Source organism: Colossoma macropomum, unplaced genomic scaffold, assembly GCF_904425465.1.
Source record: "Colossoma macropomum unplaced genomic scaffold, Colossoma_macropomum, whole genome shotgun sequence".
Taxonomy (NCBI): Eukaryota; Metazoa; Chordata; class Actinopteri; order Characiformes; family Serrasalmidae; genus Colossoma; species Colossoma macropomum.
The window spans coordinates 39,084,052-39,105,408 of record NW_023494793.1 but is presented as its reverse complement, the minus strand read 5'-3'; the positions used below and the strand labels follow the sequence as shown (position 1 = coordinate 39,105,408).

General features: G+C 37.9%; 1 protein-coding gene across 1 annotated transcript; it reads right to left on the bottom strand.

Annotated features, from left to right (window-relative positions):
* Window positions 1-93: 93 nt before the first annotated feature.
* On the bottom strand, window positions 94-19,242 carry haus5 (HAUS augmin-like complex, subunit 5). Its single transcript, XM_036579509.1, has 20 exons — window positions 19,143-19,242; window positions 18,711-18,814; window positions 17,921-17,983; window positions 17,708-17,740; window positions 17,480-17,504; window positions 16,195-16,327; window positions 14,302-14,461; window positions 12,819-12,894; window positions 12,494-12,576; window positions 12,341-12,395; window positions 10,588-10,715; window positions 10,203-10,284; window positions 8,835-8,983; window positions 6,354-6,516; window positions 5,106-5,186; window positions 4,143-4,288; window positions 3,666-3,759; window positions 2,573-2,711; window positions 1,810-1,942; window positions 94-346 (listed from the first exon to the last, which is right to left on the bottom strand). The coding sequence occupies exons 2-20, from the start codon at window positions 18,800-18,802 to the stop codon at window positions 244-246; spliced, it is 1,938 nt and encodes a 645-aa protein (XP_036435402.1). The 5' UTR covers window positions 18,803-18,814; window positions 19,143-19,242; the 3' UTR covers window positions 94-243.
* Window positions 19,243-21,357: the final 2,115 nt, after the last annotated feature.

Below are 21,357 nucleotides of genomic sequence, written 5' to 3'. Positions count from 1 at the left end.
GATGCCATTTTTACAGAGTTACTGAAAATTGTATCAAGAAATACAAGCCACCCTGAAAAAGAAATACTGGTTGTTGTTAGTTTTGTTGGATGAGTTCTTGCCTACTGCTAATCAGGTTTTACAGACTGTAGAACATGTTTAATGTAGTATAAAAACAAATGTTTCCTAATCGGAGAGAGACAGAGCATAATCACGTATGAGGAAATGAAGAATAACTCGTAGTGTACATTTCAAAAACCAAGTTTAAAGTCTTTTTGTAGCCAGTTTCCATCTCTGCAGCCACTGCTGGAAGGTCAGTCCTTCCCACTTCTTCTCCGGCAGAGCAAACTGGCCAGGCTGCTCCCACCTGTACAGAAGCATGTAAAGATATTAGTGATAAAACAGACAGAAATGCAGCTTATAATGGATGTAAGCTAGCAGTCCTGCCTTGCCAGCACAACTCAACCTTCATTGCATGTGACAGTTTCAATTTCACTGCTGAGAACCTCCTCCGAGAAAGCCTCGACTTATCGCACTGCCCATCTGTCCATCATTACAGATATTTTACAGAACTCCATCAAACCTCCCAAGGAACTGAGATAAAACTGGTAGAGTTTGATGAGCCAGCTGAAGCACTCCTTTAAGGGCCCAGACCACCGAAACGTTTGATGAAGTATAAAAGCACTAAAAGCTTCAACAGCTCTTATTCACTCCCCTATGAAACTGCCTATTCACGTTGAAGGTAGGAGGAGTGGTCCCACATGGGCTTCTTTCTGAAAACAGGCCAGCCTATTAGAACAGAGGTCATTCATATACTTGTATTATCAGTCTTAAAGGCATACTAACAAAATCTAAATCATGGGATTTAACAAAATACTCTGATTAATTGTAGGCACAGGTCTCTACTGTCTGGACATTTTTGTTCCTACCAGCGTTTTCCAACGTGCCAATTTTTTTTAAATGTGCCAAAAAAAAGTCGTAAACGAAGCTGATTAGTTGTGGCTGATATGTCCAAAATATCACGATACTTTAAGACATTTTTTATGATGCATCATATGCATCAATATTTAGTTCTTCTGAGATTCAACAAGTTAGAACAGACAAAACAGAACCTGTAGTGCCACATATAAAAATACTATAATAATAATAAACCTACAGCTACAACGATTTTTATTCAATGTTTTACAGACTGCACTAAATCTGCATTAACAGACCTAATTAGGCTCACTTTGTAATGAAACGTGGTCAGTCAGGGTCTTTAAGTACAGATGATATCCACGATATGCTCAGAAAAGCATATTGTGACAATTTATCACAATGACTATCATATCATCATGCCCACCCTTAACTATGATATATTATAGATTATTTTTTAGATTCTCTTGTCAGAAGCTGGACTATGTACACACTCACAAGCAACATGAATTATACATAATTCTGTACATATTACCACAAACGTAAGTGAACCATGGGAAAAATAAAATACAAGAAAAATGTAGGGTATGGGCCCTTTAGCTACTGGAAAGACTATTTAGCAGACAAAAGCGTGTAGAGACAACTTAGTATCTACACTTCTACAAAAAAAAACTTCAATTAGTGAATTCAATCAGTTAATTAATGAGCCAATGTCTTGCAACATAAACTGAAACTAAACTTAATTCCAAACATATTTAATGAAAGAAATTGTTTAATTTGTTTAATAAATAAGGCAACTGGCAAGCCACTTCTAATCATAATTAACCACATCACTTTCACCATGTGCCTTTCAAAAGTGAAAACAGACTAAGCACCAGTAAAAAATATTTATATAGAAGAAGAAAAAAAACTCACCAGTGTGCAATGGCGGTATTGACTTGGTTCCCGTAGGCGAGACCTTTAGAGCACCGCTGTGTGAGCTCCTGTACACGAGGCAGTAGAGACTGCAACACCTCCGCATCCTCTGCTTTCACACGCTGCAGTAGGGCTGTCTCACGCAGAAACACACAGACGAGATGGAGGGAAAAAACATGCTGATGTTAGATTTGCCGTCTGTGGAGAGAAATTGCCTGCACAGCAGGAGGCTTTTGGCTTTGATTCAGAGTGATTTAAAGACTGTGTGAATTCAGCTGTGCAGCAGAGGCTTCTGGCTGCCATTCAGAACGTATTCAAACAGGTGCAATTCATAACCGTACAGTCTCTTTAAGGGAATACTCCAGCAGTTTTCCACTGAAAAAAGGTTAAAATGTTCACAAAGTCGCTGTACAAAGAAAAACATGCATCTCCATTTTTGTCAATTTTTATTTTTCCACATCATTTTAACACCCCAGTTTCTTGATGAATGAAATGCTCTAAATTAGCTTGGAATAAAATCTCTTTACATTAACTTACATTGAAAGGTAAGTGTTTTTGCCTTCTCCTGAAAAGTTACTACTTGAGATACATGTTTTTCTTTGGACAGCGACTAATATTATTGTGTTCAAAAATTTTGCATACAGCTCTATTAGAGTGAAAAATGCTGGAGTACTTTTGTTGAATGTTTTCTCTAATTTCACTTGACGTCTCATAAAAGTGCATCAAGCAAGCGTGTAGCCTAAATCCAGAGCCTGTACGTTACCCTGCTGGCTGGGTGCGGGAAGCTGCGCTGTCCGTCTCTGCGTGTCTGCTAGAGAGTCTGAGTGCAGCTGCATAAGTCGACGAAGGAATCGCAGCTCCAGCCTCTGAGACACTGTCTGAGAGTACAGCTCCTCTGGAGCCTAGAGCACAGAGAAAGAGAAGTCATTTTATTTTACACATAGAGTTACCTTTACCGTTTACTTTAGGAGGTTTGATCAACCCCTTATTATTAATTGACCCACCGAGGAGTCCACTAATATTAACTGACCCACTGAGGAGTCCACTCTTTACTCCTATACTATGGAAATAAATCAATCATTTTGCATTATTTTCAAAGAGAAGTGGGGGAAATTAATGTAAAGAGGCATTTCCCAAACTGCTGCTTTATGTTTAACATTACAGCCCCACACTAAACCTCTTTTGACCAATTTGTACATCGTGAGGCATTTTGTTTACAGAAATCTGGATTTGTTCTCTTTTACCCGATAGAAAACTTTTTATAGAACTATTAGAACTTAACTTGCAACACAGCTCGCATAACTACACTTGAGCAGATGCCTTGTGCTGTGGGGACGGTGGTGCGTGGTGAATGGAGACATGCACACAAGAACGTCTATTGCACATGTGCGACCGTGATCTTAACTGTACTTGTAGTATTACAGGATTAATTTCTCCCAGCACATGCGACAATACTGTCACATTGTACAGCCCTGCCACTGTAATGATGGGTTGAAGACAATTCCAGTTATACAGTTTCAATTAGATATTTAGCTTCCTAGTAATAACACTAGCAATCTGATTTCCTTCTGCATTTATCAGCTAATGAGAAGAAAAAAAAAATAAAAAATCAAAACAGCCCATCTCCAAAAACCTACTACTTGTTTACTACAGATGCAGCAGTGGTTTTTCACTTTTTTTTTTTTAAAAAAGATATTTTCATTCTGTGTCCCTTTCATGGGTAAGAATTAAAGGAGTTAATATGGGTAGGATGGAAAAATCATTCAAGACTGTGAAGGAACTTTTGTGAACAAACTGTCACTACTGCACAATTTCAATACTGAAATACAGACTGCATGTGTGAATGTGAGGCTCACCATGTACATCGGTGTGGAAAGGCTGCAGCGGATTGTATGGAGGGCTGGTGAGTTCACACGATAGAGAGAGAGCTGGTCCACTGGTATTCTCTCACTACAACATACAAAAGAATGTAAATCTGTGACAATTTTTGTATTTGGACAGACATAATGCACTACACATAAAACTGCCACCGAAAACACAAACAAAAAAACCCCCCACAAATTTCCAGATGCACTAAATCTTACTAAACAAGATATGCACAGAGAAAGCATGTTGTTTATCACAATAACAAAGAATTTCACAATAATAATAAAATAGTCATATTGCCCACCTCTATTTTCAATGGTTCACTGAGTTGTCAGGATTTTATATATAATCATTGTATTTACAAAAGAAGACTTCAAGAAATTTTTGCTTTTAAGGGAAAAGTGTAGGCGGACAATATAATCACTAAGATGCATCAGTATATTCAGTGCCTGCTGTTTGGTATTCACCCGTCTACAACTCTGCGATCCAAAGCAGCGAGGGACACCAAATTGAACTGCTTGGCCTCCTGGGAAACGGAATTACGGAGTCCAACAGCAGCGCGAACCACATCCCCAAACTGTGGGCTGAGCTTCTCCTGCACAAACTGCCTTAACTGGAGAAAAAAAGCAGACAACATAGCTGCTAGTAAACTAAGGTGCATCTCATAATTAGAATGCTCCTGCTCTGAATTAGAAAACAACAAACAAAACTTCTCCAGAAACATTACTTTTAAGGTCAGCTGCATTATGTGGGATCTTTCTGTTAAACCGGAGAGTCACGACACAGGATAAAGTATGGTGAGTGTGTACTGCTCTGTGCAAGTCGCCCTGTAAAGCCTGAAATGATTATTTAAAAGTCAGAGGCGTTGGGTCGGGAGTTTTTTTTCATACGTGTTTACATATTAACGTCACACACAGGGGCTCAGAAAGAAGGTCTGGCTCAATGTTTAGGCCTCAAATGGAACATCCACATTATACTGATGAAGATATGATGACAATAGTACATTATTCAATTACACGTTTTAATCAGAGAGATCTCCAAACCCTTACAGTGTAGTTCCCTGAGGGATTTTGGATAATTTCTATTGTTCTATTTTGTTGTAAATGTGAAGAGCAGCTAGTGTTTTTAAATGGTGTAGAGAAAATAAAACCAGAGTAACAAAATTTTGATTTGACTGCAAGGATAAGCTGATCCTAGTAAAATACTACAATATTTTTTATCATCAATCTTTTACTTAGTAAAAGCTGAATTTAACAATGCCCATAAACAGATGTAATTAAAACTTACGTATGTGATCAACATTCTCTCCAAGAGCTCATATGAAAAGGAAGCACTGCTGTTAACTTTGCACAAATGCAAAACTCAGAGAACAGTGAATACAGCATATTATCCTGCAAATATGGACAGAAAACGAACAAAGGCTTTCATACCTCAGAATGGACATGGGAGAGCTCAGTCTTTATAGTGGAGTTCCCTTTGATCAGGCTCCTTATTTGTTCTTGTCTAATATCCTGCACAACACAACAGAAGAAAACACAGACACACCAACAGACCCTTTTTAGACAGACTTCACAGTAACACTTACTATGTGGACACACATCAGCATCACAGAGGGGGTTTCAGTGGGTATGACGTTATAAATATTACACCACAGTATGCTTTAATGAGTATATCCTGGATATTGTCAATGCTTAAAAAACACTGACCAACTGCATATTTAACTATATATACACACATATATTAGTAAACCAAATTGGCAGAATGCTACATAAAAATCATTATACATATATATATATATATATATATATATATATATATATATATATATATATATATATATATATATATATATATATATATATGACACACACACACACACACACACACACACACACACACACACAAACACACACACCCCTTTATAATAAATGCTCCAGAAAAGCACAGACGTGCAACTTCACATCAAATCACCAACACAGTTAACTGGGAAAGGTCAGAATTTTCAAATACTGAACAAATCATCAAAGTTTAGAAAAAGAAGTTTTCGCCTGTCTCTAACATTATATATTCTTATAAAAGCCATAAGATGTCTGAACGCTCTTCTCCACTGGAGAGAAGTAAAGAGCCTACTGCTTACGTTTTGGTCAGAGTTTCGTACGTGTTTAGTCCGAGGAAGGAAGCATAGAAATTCTACTACAGCTAAATCTACCACATACCAGACAAGAGTCTCAAAGCCACAGCAGACAAAATCCTTAATTTTTCCCTAAACTGGGAATCTCACCCCGTTCTACAACGTGTGTTCTACCATGTTCTTTACCAGCTATCCAACTGCTGTATACTAGCTGTCAAACTATCACCTGGCAGAAGCCTTCAGGTCAACAGAACAGGAAAAAAAAAAAAAATCAGTGCTGTTTTAGAAAGAAAACGGCATTCATTAGTCTACCATTGGGCATAACACACATTATAAATATAGATAACTAATTAATGGAATATCTTAACCTGGGCATTCTTGTAACAGTGTTATCAGCCATATAATATACCGCAGTACTGCTAGGGGGCGAAATAGAACGCACTCACATGTCGCAATATCATATAGTGGCTATAATATCGAATATCATCATACCGAGAGGTCTGCACTGATTTCCTCCACTATCCTATAGACGGTCACTGCAACATACCACAAGCTGTCTGAAGTCCATGATGCTTTGCCACTGTGCTTGGAGGCTCCGCAGGGCCTCGTGTCTCTCTTGGTTTTGCAGCTGCAGCTGAGCACACTGCTCCCTCACACTGTCTCTCACTGCAGCCTGTCTCGCCGTCTGCACCTCCAGCTCAAACACGTTCCTGAGACAGACAGCAGAACAAAGCAAGGACAACTGTCACAAATAGAAATCCATGTTTCTACAGATGAGCCAGAATCCACATATTATTTACAATAATGATGGCAAAGCTAGAGGACAAACGGGGCTGTCAGTTATCAATCAAACTCAAACTTCAAAATCAATTGTACCTTCTTGATAAATCATCAGTGATTATTTGACATTTTGCACAATAATGCATTTTTTTTTAAAAAATCTCCTACTACTTTCTCTTACAGTAAATAAGCCTGGCATGGACACAGAATTTTGTTTGCATTTTTTGTCACATAGTCTTTTTAAAGGCTTCCTAGCTCATCTTGTTTCGAGTATTTTGGAATTTCATAGACTACAAGTAAGTAAATAAGTAAACCGTATTTATGCAGCACTTTGCTAAGCCAAAGCCAAAAAGTGTTTCACAATAAAATATTACAACAAAACAGAAAGGAAAAAACATAAAATAAAGCATGTTAAGATTAGCTAAATTAAACAGAAACAATAAAAAAAAAACACAACAAAAATACACAGTTAAGCAGACTACTTATGATCGCAATTTATGAAAGCTAAAGAATAAAAATGGGTTTAGCATAATCTCCTAAAAGTGGTCATGGAATCAGAGAGTCTAATATCAAGGCGAAGACAGTTCCAAAGTTTATGGGTAAAGAGGCAAATGTACTTCGGTTTAGTTCTTGGAACAGCTAAAAGCCCTCGACTAGAGGACCTTAAAGACCTGACTTGTATGGGGGCTAACAAATAAATATATTGAGAGGCTTTACCATGTAAATCCTGAAAAGTTAGCACCAGTAATTTGAAATCAACTCTAAATTTCACTGGCACTCATTGGGGAGAGGCCCGGAAAGGGCTAATGTGATCCTGACATCTAGTCTTTGCAAGAACATGAGCAGCAGTATTTTGGACAAATTGAAGTGGAGCCAGAGCTCCTTTACTAAGGGAAGTAAACAAGGCGCTATAGTAGTTGAAGCGAGACAACAGAAATGCATGTGTAGACCAGTTTTATTCACAATAGAACCTGGAACACATATCAGATGTTTAAAGTGAGAAATTTTACCATTTCATGAAAAACATTAACTCATTTAGAACTTGATGGCAGCAACGCATCTCAAAAAAGTTGGGACAGGGCCGTGTCTACAATTGTATAGCATCCCCTCTTCTTTCAACAACAGTCTGTAAACGTCTGGGAAGTGAGGAGACCAATTGCTGAAGTTTGGTAGAGGATTGTTGTCCATTCTTGTCTGATGTAGGATTCTAGCTGCTCAACAGTTCTGGGTCTTCTTTTGCTGTATTTTACGTTTCATTATGCACCAAATGTTTTCTATTGGTGAAAGGTCTGGATTGTAAGCAGGCCAGTTCAGCACATGGACTCTTCTTCTGCAAAGCCATGCTGTTGTGATGGATGCAATATGTGGTTTGGCATTGTCTTGCTGAAATATGCAAGACCTTCCCTGTAAGAGACGCTGTCTGGATGGGAGCATATGTTGGTCAAAAACCTCTGTATACTGTTCAGCATTGATAGTGCCTTTTCAAATGTGTAAGCTGCCCACGCCATAGGTACTAATGCAACCCCAAACCATCAGAGATGCAGGCTTTTGAACTGTGCACTGATAACAAGCTGGATGGTCCCTCTCCTCTTGAGTCCGCAGGACACGGCATCCGTGGTTTCCAGAAAGAATGTCAAATTTTGATTCATCTGACCACAGAACAGTTTTCCATTTCGCCTCAGTCCATTTTAAATGAGCTCTGGCCCAGAGAAGACGGCGGTGTTTCTGGATCGTGTTGCCATATGGCTTCTTTGCATGATACAGCTTTAACTTGCAATACTGACTGTCAGCCTTGTCCCTTGCGTAGAGGGATTTCTCCAGATTCTCTGAATCTTCTGATGATATTATGTACTGTAGATTGTGGGACATCTAAAGGTTGGTTTACATCTTTTACATTGAGGAACATTTGTCTGAAATTGTTCCACAATTTTTAGACACAGTTTGGGTCGCTGCCTCTCTAAAATGCTCTTTTTATACCCAGTCATGTGAGTTAGATGCAAATTGCTCCTTCAGCTGTTTTTTTATTAGTACCACTTACTTTTCCAGCCTTTTGTAGCCCGTCCCAGCTTTTTCGATGCGTTGCTACCAAAAAGGAGTTAATGTTGTCATAATGTTGTCATGAAATGGTAAAATGTCTCACTTTCATTTTACACAGCGTCCAAACTTACAGAATGTCCTTTTTCGACTTTTTCCTTACCGTATTGAAATGGACACACCTTAAAGGCTTAGATGAGGAGACTGAACTGACCTGGCGATGGGGTCAGCGTCATCGTCCTGTCCGAGAATTCTTAGCTTTGCCTGCTTCATGAGAGCAGTGAGATCAATGTGCAGCTGCCGAGCTCTGCTGCGTACTTCTGCCAGATGCATATAGCACTGCTCCACGTCCTCCCACGCAGACTGAACACACAAAAACAATACATACGTGTCACACATTCAATGATGCCAAACATACCAAAGAGAAAAACCAACACAATTAGGAGAACTGTTAAAAAATTACTTGAAATTTAAATTATTTTTTATTATTGATCTTTCTAGTATCTTTACACAAACAGCGATATAAGCTGTGGCGCGGCGCAATGAACTGTAGTTAAACCTGCTATTGTATTATTTCCCAACGCAACATGAATCAAGAAAAGCCCCGATTCAGCAGTGTAGAGTCCTATTCACCTTGTTCACCTGAGACAATGGCCACAGAAATTGTGCCATGTGACCTCAAGCACACTGTGATGTGTTCATATGTGCCCAGTTTCCTCCCTTTCAGTTTTTTTTTTTAAAAGCTATGTGAGTGCGAATAGCTTCCCCTTGAGGCAAATCTTTGACCTGCTAAAGCTGAGAGAACTAGTGACTTGAGTTACAAGCCAGATTCATGTGGTACTTTGTATCCTTTAGTCTCTTACTAATGGGATCGATGCAGTGATCCATGGTCCTCATTCAAAAATATCCTCCCAAGTTTTTTTCTTAAATGTGTTCTTGAGAAAGGTGCTAAGAAAAACTCAACATCAAATTAATGATGTGTTCTTAAACCAAAGAACTGTTTGCACCTCTGTGCTCGAGTGTGTGTAGATTCTGTTTTTACCTAAGAACAAATGCCACTTAAGAAAAAAACATGGTGAAATGTTAATTTTTGTGAAAATAACGGGTTTTCAGAAGAAAGGTTGGTAAATCAGGCCCAATGTTTTATACCACATGTCTTCTCTGCTATTTTTTTTACTTTTTTTTTTTACATTTCCAATTTTTATGACTGTGGTTCTGTTTTATGTTCATTTTATTTCTTTGTCTAATCTGCATGTAAAGCATCATGAAATTTTGGACTGAAAGTGAAAGATGCCATGTAAAAAACAACTTACCATTATGCTTATCATTACTATTATTTAAATTTATTTGTTTATTTTTAACTTTATTGCCATTAACAAACATTGACTGGCAATTAACATATAACAAATTCACCTTGAGACTGGGGCTTCACTTAACATACATGTTGCAGGGACAGAACATGAACACATGCATATCCACACATTCTATACCTCTATACTCACTACTATTTAAATTTAGTTATAATTTGTATCTATTTTCGTAAAAGCTATTTGTATTTGATATCTAAATTGCTAGTATGCACCTGTAAGAGACAGCGGACCGGTGGCAAATCCTCCTCCTCTTCCATCGACACATCAAGCAGGTGATTACTCTCATATCGAAACCTAGAGGAGGTGGACATTTCAGAACATAAAAAAATGGGAGACAGTGGCTCTCGGGGTGTTAGACATTAAGGTGTAAGTTAAATGTAATACATTTTAGGATGTCATCGATGACACTTCTAATGTAATTTAAGACCACATTTGCAGTGACAACAAACCAATTATATAAAAACATATAAAAAAAAAAAAATGACATTTGATCATAAAATCTAAGACCACATACATCTCAGACAATTTAACACTTAATGTCTCTAATCTGTACAATTTTCAACAAGCTGAGACTGAAGATCCCACAAACTGGTTTACCCAAGAGCAGACACATCACGTTCCACATCCAAAGTAGCAGTCTTCTCCTCCAGGGCCGCCTGCTGTTTGGAGGCCAGAGTCTGCAGGGCTAAAAGCACTTGATTTGGAGGGTGAGAGCGCAGCAAACCCTTAAAAAAATAAAAATAAAAAAAATAAAGCAACAGGTTTTAACTAGAGCTGAGTATTGTTACAGTTGTGCGCAAACTTTGGGTGCCTCGGTCAAATGATGTTGATTCTCTAAGCAAAGCTGACATAATATATATATATATATATATATATATATATATATATATATATATATATATATATATATATATATTTTATTTAATTTGACATGTTAGAAAAAATATATAAAATACAATAAATTGTGGCCTGTGCAAAACACATGGTACATTTTATATTTAATTTTTTCCTCCTACGTTAAAATGAGCAAATAAATAGAAATTGTGCATTCAAATTTGCAGAAAACACCATATTTAAGTGTGTTCTCTGTAAAGAATGTTAACCTATTTACACTTGACTTGTGGTGGTCAAACTTCTGCATATGACTGTATACACTTTTTGATATGAAAACTAATTCAAATATCTAGACCATGATATTTTTTCTAAGCTTTATTTCACATTGTAAACTGAAAGTGGCTTAAAGCAGAAATAAGTGTGACATGCAGACAGTAATGTGCAAACAGACAGTAATTCAGAAAGCCAATCAGCAGCCTAGAGTTTGGATCAAGCAGGCTTATTGGTTCATAAATGGTGATAAGAAAATTGGGTTCTGAACAAAATTGAAAGTTTTGGGATTTAGTAGTGTTACTTTATTGTAGTGAGTATTTATTTATTTATTTATTTATTTTGGTCAACAGTTTCAAACTCCAATCACCTGGGGGTCAGGCAGTCTACTCCAAGAGTTCAGACGGAAAAAAGGTAGGGCAAGAGAGTCCCACGACATACACACTCATATAAACGCATTTTAGCCAATGTTTATTAGCAGCTCTTCTGTCACCACAAACCACAATTACTACTACTGTTACCATGATTAGTAGTAGTAGCAGAGGTAGTGGCAAAAGTAGGAGTAGTGCAAATTAATAGTGTTTAATATATAATTAAGGTTAAATTAAAATCAAGTTACATTCAAGATTCAAATTATGTGGGACTTTTATTGGTGATATCATTATCATTCCTGCTTAACGTGAGTGAAGTTAACATGAGTGAAATGTTGGCAAAGCAGTTTATTCTGCCTTATCTACTGCTGTGTCTTGAATGAATCCAGAAATGCAGATTTGACTATCAGCCAACATCAGATAAGTAGTCAAGTAAATTTTAATATTAATAATTAAAAGTTGGTTAGTCAGCCTTGCAGCGTTAGAGGAAGCATTCATGCAGCATCAGTTTTCTGTTTGAATGATTCCTTTTGTTTGCAGTTCTCTATTTTTGGTTTTAACATTGTGAGCATCAGTCTAATCTGATTTTATAGAGCTCTTATGGTGAGTTACCAGACACAGAGTGCCTGGTGGGTGAAGCAAATCTACCAGTCATATGTAAATATTTAGCCACATACAAAAATGATTTATGGTTGAATTTAATGATAAAATGTTATATGTGATGGACCGTATGAAGTTGTCCAGTACTTTGAGATCTAATTTAGCTCCATGAGTAATACAGACTTTGTCAAATGCATTGGTCATCCAGTCATGCATCTGGACAGGCAACAGGTTGAAGTTTTAACACTGTCCAGCAACAATCAATCATCTCTCACCTCAACTGCACTGAGCCAGTGCTGATAGGCTGCATTCCTCTGATCAGGAGTAAATCTGCATGGAATAAAATTGTAGCATAAACAAATATATAGGTACTGAATAAGAGAGAGAGAAGAAAAAAAAAAGTTCTGTCTGAACTGAGCTCTTCTTACTCTGAAGAGGCAGCCTTCAGCGCACTCTCCTGCAGAGACTGGAAGAAGAGAACTCTCTCGCTGCACAGCTCGCGAACATCCCGCTAAGGGTGAAAGTCAGAGGAACTCATTTCAGGACCTCATTTCATAGTGAAGCATACGGTCTTAAAACATTTACAGTTTTACTGTTAAGATGAAAATTATGGATTATACAAATGAAAAAACTAGTTGGTGTCTGGTGGCTTCCATTCACATTCAGTCACTTGCTTCTTTAAGAAACAGCGGAAAAAAAAAATGTAACAGTTCAGATGTCATAGTGGCCACGAAAGAGCAGAGCAGCGCTTACTAAAACCAGGGGCTCTGCAGCTGTGCCAGTGTTTCTGCTGTCAGACGGTCCAAACACCAGCTTCACCTCCGCTTTCCTGCAAAGAAGAAAATTTCGCTCTAGTTTAGATCTTCTAGAATTTATATAATTTTAACAGACAAAGCAGATTCCACCTCAGAGCCTTGGAGAAAATGTGAAGCGAACATTTTATCCAAGAAAAATGACATGTTAAACTGATTTGGCAATCCTGGTCTAAGTGATGATCCTATCCAGTTCCATGTTTTATTGTTCTTCTATAAGTTAACAAATCATCTAAATTTTTTAACAAATTTAGAAAACATTTTCTTGCAAATCTTGCACAATTTCTATTTGCAATATTTAATATATAGGTGGGAAAAATACACTTTAAAGTGTTTTTACTTCATTCCTGATGCTTTTTGATTTTTTTTTTTTAATGCATGGAAGACGAAACTCTCAGCTCAGATTAAACAGGACTGTACAGCGCTCGCATTAGTCATTAAAACACTATACGTATAGATAAATGTTGCTGCACTCACACATGACATTCTTCTGTCTCTACTGTTTCTTTAAAGTTTGCTGAAAGACTTCATGTATGAGGCAATAAGCCCTCTTCAGCATCTAACATTGCTCTGACTAGCTACAGTGTTAGCTTAAAGATTAGCACTAGCCTTAGCTCATCTGAAGGGGCAGCTGCTGTTTCTTAAACCTCCTCTTCATTGTACAGGGAGATTCGCTCGAAAGAGGCCCCGAATATTCTGTTGTAACTCCCGTTAGGATGAAGCAATCTGAACCAAAAAAATACACTACACACCTTGACGTCTGTGTAATCGACTGCATTACATGCGATGCTGGAAGTGATCTCCGTTTTCTGCCAGACACATTTCGATGCAGCGCTCCATGTTCCTGAGCGGATCAGCAAGCATATCGGGGGGAACAGCAGCATTTTCACGTTGGATGTTTTCCTTCAAATCTTCCACAGTGTGAGGCTTGTTCCAATAGATTTTTCCTTTGAGCATACCCCAAAGGAAGAAGTCTGGTGGTGTCAGATCCGGCGACCATGGTGGCCAAAGCCCCTTTGAAATAACCCTGTCGTCGAAGGAGGACTCAATTTCTGCCATGCCCCTTGCTGGCAATCATCCAGTAGATTCACAAACTGTTTTAAAATGTCCAGGTACACATCAGTGTTCACAGTGGTGTCAAAGAAAATGGGGCCTATGATGTGTAACCAAGACATTGCGCACCATACACCGACTTCCATATACTGAGGAGCACATTGCACATTGTTTGGCTCAGATTGCTTTGTCCTGGCGAGAGTTATTACAGAATTTTCAGGGCCTCTTTCAAGTGAATCTACCCTGTACATGAAAATCTGCTGCTTTAATGTCGAATGGCCAAACGATTTCTATAACATATCGTTGCACAGTGGTGTCTATTAGGAGGTTTTTCCACAGACTCAAAATGATGACACAAAAAAAGAGAGTACTTGGAGAGATGCTCCAAAGCTTGTCGTTGGCTGCTGATCTTCTGTGTGTCCTCTGTGAGAGAGTGTCGCTCGTCCGCACAGCGCTGCCTGAAGGAGTCCAGCATCAGCTCCCTCAGCCTGTTCTCCTCATGCTTCTCCCAGTGCCTGCCCATGTTCTTCTCTACTCAGACAGACGATATTTGATGATGTATTTATGGTACTCCAGAAGCACAGAATGTTTAGGCGGTGTTTAGCCTTCCGTGCTAACATATCTGCATTATTTAATTTTTTTTTTTTTGCATTTTTAACTCTAAAAGAAATAAATGGCATTTATCTGTAATGCTAATCCAGGTTGATTTAGTCCCAATTTCTACAATTGATGAATGTTTATGTAACAACACTGACAGACAGGTACATGAAGAATATCAGAAAACAGCGTCAGCCCCCAATTCCAATACTGGCACATGTTAATTGTGAGATTTAAAGATTTGTGAAATGCTAAGTATTGCGATATGGCATAATGAGATTTTCAGATTTATAATGTTTGACTGTAATGACTGCTTCCTGCTTCCTTGACATTCAGATGTTCTCTTCTTAGCTCTGCTATCTTTCATTTCTCTTTATTTTCAGAAGTTTACGCTGTTTTTTTCAAGCTACAGTTTGAGCTCATTATCTATATACAAAGGTCAAGACCACTACAAAGCCAAAAGCGGATGTTCTTCTTTTTGTATTTTTTATAGTACTGCTATGGACACAGGAATTAGAAAAGTTTCTGATGGCTACCAAAGTAGAAACTTACAAAATGCCTTTTCAGGTTTCAGAGCACATATGCTGTCGGAACTGTTATGGTCTTCTGCAAAAAATGACAGTTTTGGAGGCGAGTTTTTGAAACCTGTTATCAGGAGTTTAAGGAGCTTTCATATCTGGAATGGGTAGCGAATGGTAGGTTTTGAAACTTTACAACTAAAACTTACAAACTAATAGCTAATAGATATACATCAAACTCTTTTTTAAGAAGTTTAGTTTTCATGGAACTAGCAATGCATAATCAATCAATCAACCAACATTTATTTAATCTCTGAGAACATTGAGGGTGACCCTCATTTACAATGTTGTCGAATTATACATCAGAAAGGATCTACTGACTGTAATTTTTTCCTGCAAAACAAAACTTTGTTTGTCTCTCTTGAATCTTTTTACTGAAGCAAAACAGAACTGTTTTGGAAGGAAGCAAATCTACATTAAAAAAGCACACAATTTTGTATTTATTTGCTGATTTTAACATGGAAAAATTAAAACAAAGTATAAAATATGCTTAACTTTTGCACAGGTCACATTTTACGTTTTATTCTTTCCCCTAATGTGTTAAATTCAGCAAAAACACTAACATGTGTACATTAAATTGTGCTCTCTGGTGAGGATATGTTAACTTATTTTTACTTAGAAAAATCAACAAAACATAATTTGACCAAGGTCGTCTAAACTATTGCATATGACTATACATACTAACATGCTTTTACCCCAGGGTGATTTACAATGATATGTAATCTAGTGCACTATCCAACCATTCCTAAGAAAGAAACCACTGACAAAAGCATTAAAATAAATAAATAAATAAATAAATAAATACATACATAAATAAATTCATAAATAAAACCAATTCTTAGAGTAATCTTGTCTAATGAGAAATCAACGCATTTTGGTATGCTACCAGTCTATCACTGGGTTTAACACATTAAAGAACACTAATACTGATATAATAAAATATCAATACTTAGGCCTGTGTTTCAATATTATTTTTAAACTCCCAAAACTGTGACGCTATGCTGTATTAATTTTTTTCTCTGAAATAATGTGGCAGCTCCAGTGAGAGAGGAGAAGAGAGACAGAGAGCAATTAAAAGCAAATCCTCACCTTCGTTAGCAAGCTGTTCCTCTGCTGTGCTAATCTTCTGGTCTAACTGAGTGAGCTCAGCCTGCAGTACCTCTATCTCCCTCTGCAGCTCCACACGCTGAGCATCCTTATTCTGGCCCTCCACCTGCTTCAGCTGCACAAACACAACACCTACTTTGATCCTTTAAAGCAATCAAAAAACTGATTTAAGATTCATGTAGCAGCAGACAGGCAGTGTGGCAGCATGAGAATCTGTTACAAAGAGGCCAGGGCCCACACTCACACTTTCAGAGTAAGAACACTCACCTAGAATGTAGGCAAGGGGTGGAACGATGCATACGTTTTGAGTGCTAATAGGATAGGACTGCTCGACCTGTGCATGGCCCAGTATATTTATGTAAAGAAACACCCCCAAATCTATGGATGCTTTCAAGTCTAGATTAAAAACCTATTTTTACCAATTAGCTTTTGATCCTGTAAACTGATCATTGCTGTATCTTTGTTTTGTTATACATCCGATGTTGTCCTATACTGTCCTTTTAAATGTGTTCTCCTTGTACAGCACTTTGGGTTAAAAGGTGCTTTATAAATAAATATGTGGTTACTTACAAAGGGCTATATATGGTAAACAGAATCTCTTTAGAAGGCCCCAGCATCCTCCAGTTATTACCTAAGGGTTGGCGTTACTGCTGCTTAGCGCTGTTGGGTTGGCGTTACTGCTACTGAGCGCTGATTGGTTAGCATTACTGCTACTGAATGCTAATGGTTTGGCGTTACTGCTACTGAGCACCGATGGGTTGGCATTACCGTTACTGAGTGCTGATGGGTTGGAATTACTGCTACTGAGTGCTGATTGATTGGTGTTGCTGCTACTGAGTGCTGATTGGTCGTCATTACTACTCCTGATTGTTGACTGGTTAGTAAGCTGATAAGCTCACTGACTCAGTGAAGTGGTTCACGCACACTAATAACTAAGCATGCAGAAACAGATTAGGAATAGAGAAGGTGCTTCACACACACCTTTGAATACATCACAAACATCTTACTATACATATTTTTATTCAAATGTGATCTATAACTATTTCAAATAGTGAGGGAAAATATTTCCGTGTTCATGACAAATTTCCAATAAAAAAAAACTTTTAAATAATAGTTAAAACTACTTTTCTAAAAATAAATGCAGAACAGTTACACAGGATTGATAAATGAGACTCGAAATCTTAGATCCTTTTTCTGCTCTTTCTCTGAGACACAGTAAATACAGGCCCAGATATTTCCATTCAAAATGACCAAAGCCCCCCCTTACCTCTTTATCCTGTAAAATTTTGTACCTTTGAAACGAAAACATTAAGGAAAAAACACTTTGATTTGGTGTCATTATAAAAACATCTCAGAACCAAAGAGAAAAAGCAGAATATTTCCAGTTCCATGTAAAGACAAACAGACGTTAGCCAGTTAGGATAATGATGACCATCACTGTCATCAATACATACTTGTTACACAGCACGCATGACGTTGAGAACAAAAAGGATACCATTGGAGATTCCCTCGCATAACTCTCACATTCCTGCAGGAAAAAATAAAGACAAGTCTGAAACTGCAAAGGCCTTTATGAGTTTCAGGGCCCATATGCTTCATTTTTCTAGTGATGCATTCTGTTTTCTGCTTTATTCACAAAGCAATCAGGGCTGACAGTCCAAATCATAAAGCATCTGCAACAATTTAAAGGTTTTACTACTCAACTCACCTCTCATGGTAAACATGCTGTATGGCATATTTCCAAATTGAAGCTCCGGAACCAACACACAGCCTAACAAACAACCAAAAGAACGAAAATATTCATGGAAATGCCTTAAGAGGTTTTACCACACAGCAGCAACCTAATATTGTGAGTAACAGTGACTAAACCTGTCCAGAAAAGTCATCTACACACTTAAAAAAGACGGTTCTAAAAGGGTTCTTTCATAAATGGAAGGGTTCTATTTAGAGTCATGAGTTCTATAGAGAACGATCTCCATGCTTAAATTATTCTTTGTGTGGTGAAATAGTTCTTACACTGATAGAGAATGTGTTGTGTATGGTTCTATATATATACTTTTTCTGAAAATGGTTCTATACAGCACCAAAAAGGGTTTGTCTATTGTTACAAGCTGGACAATATATATTAAATAACAGATATTAGCAGAACCCTTTTTGGTGCTGTACAGAAGCGTTTTCAAAATGGTTCTACATCAAACCAGGTTCGCTAGTAAAGGCAATTGTTCTATTATATAGCACCAAAATGGTTCTCCTATTGTCACAAGCTTGACATTGTAAAACCATACACACAGAACCATACACAAGACTTTCTGCATCAATCTGAAAACCATTTCACCTTGAAAAGCATTTAATCATGAAGTGGTTCTATATAGAACTCTATAGAGAACCACTGCCTTTATGAAAGAACCTTGAGGAACCCTCTTTTTTAAGAGTACATAGAGGACTCAGAAAAGTTAGCTAATGTTACCCATCAGCGTTACTTCAGCTGGGTCACTCACGTTTTAATGTAGCTGTCGTGTGGGAGTTTGTGAGGGGGGAAGTCCAGCTCTTCAGTCGCCCAGCGCTTCACCTCCTGAAGCAAACTCCCCATTTCACCCCACAGCTGGATTGAATATGACACAGTTTATTTTCTGTAGGTGTAGATAACAAAAACGTGTCTCTGCTCTCAGAAACACCACCGAGTTTAGACTTCAATCGCTCACTGCCTGACTCTCAGGAGGCTGAATTAGCTTCTTATTGGAATTGTCTGTTCCACCTTAAACGGTGCAGCAGCTGCAGTACTTAAGGTGGAACGGACAATTCTAGCTAATGTTATTAGCAATCTGGCTAACGGAGCTAAATGCCCGTTACTTGTTGATTCCAACGCACCAAAATACACGAAACCTGCGCGGTTTGCCGTATGAAACAGTGTGACAGTAATAGCGAATCACCTGTATGAAGTTTTTAAAAGCAGAATGTTTTTCTTCAGTGAAGTTTGAAGATTTTCCTACTATCCGGTTCAAATCTCTCCCCGCTTCCCGCTGCAGCCGCACTTCCGTTTACGTAGAAACGTTTTGAGCTGTGGGTGATGACGTACACACAGAATATTAAAATACACACATTAACTTTGTCTTTGTTTTTGCTTTTGAGATATATATATATATATATACATGCATCAGTCTTTGTTAGCCCCCTTTTACCCTGTTCTTCAGTGGTCAGGACCCCCATGGACCCTCACAGAGCAGGTACTATTTAGGTGGTGGATCATTCTTTCTTTTTTTTTTTTACATTATTTTTTATTTGTGGGTCTATGCAGATACAGGATTACAGACACTTATGTGTTCCGCATTTTACATCATAACCAGAACTAAAACAATACTGGAGGAGAAAAAAAAAGAAGAAAAAAACCTTACATAAATATATATTCTCATAGTAATGAGTAGGTCAGGAAATACTTGTACCTTGTACATAATTTGACTATTAATTAGTAAAAAAAAACAGATACATACAAAATGCATACAGGGTCATATCACTGTACATATAGATATTGGGAAAGTAATTATTTAAGCTAAAGAGTAACCTCTACCTAGAAGAAGAGGGGGAGGGATGTTAATTACTTGGGAGACTTTTCAGCTTCTCAAAATATGCAATCATGGGATCCCAAGCTCTATGGAATTTTACAGAAGCCTTTCTAGATGAAAACTTCATCTTTTCTAGTTTGAGGAAAAGCATAAGATCGCAGAGCCACTGTGAGGTCTTCGGTGGATATGGAGATTTCCAATTAATCAACATCCTCCTTCTTGCCAGAAGGGATGCAAAGGCCAAGGCCTCCTTAATCCTATTTGGAATTTTTGAATCTGTGTTAATCAACCCAAATAGACATAATTCAAAACTTGGCACAATCTCTAAATTGAATACTTCTGATAAACAGTTAGTAATTGCCAACCAAAAACTTGATAAAACAAGTCCAAAACATATGCGTTAGGTCAGTTTTATCTAAATGACAACGATCACATAGCTCATCTATCCCATGTTGAATTTTTGCCAGTTTCACTTTGCAGTAATGAACCCTGTGAAGGACCTTGAACTGAATAAGGTCAATCCGTACACATGACGAAGATCTGTTAATTATGTTCACAGCTGATTTCCAAGTTTCTTCAGGTATAGTCAGACCCAACTCTTCGTTCCAAGCTGTATGAATTTTCTCTAAACGAGTATTACGTGGTGGAGCAATTTTATTATAAATTCTTGAAATTAAACCTTTATTTATCATGGGTAATTCCAGAATATCTTCTAGGAGAGTTTTTGGTGGCAGGGAAGGAAAATAAGAGCACTGATTACGCAGAAAATTCAGAATTTGAAGGTATCTGTAAAATGAAGAAGGTGTTAATTGAAACTTGACTGGTGGATCATTCTCAGCACTGTAGTAACACTGACGTGGTGGTGGTGTGTTAGTGTGTGTTGTGCTGGTCTGAGTGGATCAGACACAGCAGTGCTGCTGGAGTTTTTAAACACCTCAGTGTCACTGCTGGACTGAGAATAGTCCAACAACCAAAAATATCCAGCCAACAGTGTCCTGTGGGCAGCGTCCTGTGACCACTGATGAAGGGCTAGAGGATGACCAACACAAACTGTGCAGCAGCAGATGAGCTATCGTCTCTGACTTTACATCTACAAGGTGGACCAACAGGGTAGGAGTGTCTAATAGAATGGACAGTGAGTGGACGCAGTGTTTAAAACTCCAGCAGCACTGCTGTGTCTGATCCACTTGTACCAGCGTAACACACTTACACATCACCACCATGTCAGTGCTACTGCAGTGCTGAGAATGATCCACCACCCAAATAGTACCTGCTCTGTGAGGGTCCATGGGGGTCCTGAGTAAAAGGGGGCTAACAAAGTATGCAGAGAAACAGATGGACTAGTCTGTAATTGTAGAACTACACCTATATAGTAAGTATAGTAAGTATATATGTATACATAAATACAGAACACAATGTATTTTCCCAATTTCACACTTGAATGTTTCAGATCCTCAAACTACTATTTAATATTGCACAAAGATAAACCAAGTAAACAAAAAATGCAGTTTTTTCATTTAAGGAAAAATCAGCCCTACCTGGCCCTATGTGAGAGAAGTAATTTCCCCCTCATCTACTAAATCAA

Bases quoted from the DNA above. Each gene is read 5' to 3' on its own strand.
- haus5 (XM_036579509.1), bottom strand. From the start codon at position 18,802: ATGGGGAGTTTGCTTCAGGAGGTGAAGCGCTGGGCGACTGAAGAGCTG. The intron at 3,760-4,142 runs GTGAATACCAAA...TGTATGTTGTAG, and splicing joins GATCGCAGAGTTGTAGACGG to TGAGAGAATACCAGTGGACC. The intron at 1,943-2,572 runs GTAACGTACAGG...TGCGTGAGACAG, and splicing joins TCCCGCACCCAGCCAGCAGG to CCCTACTGCAGCGTGTGAAA.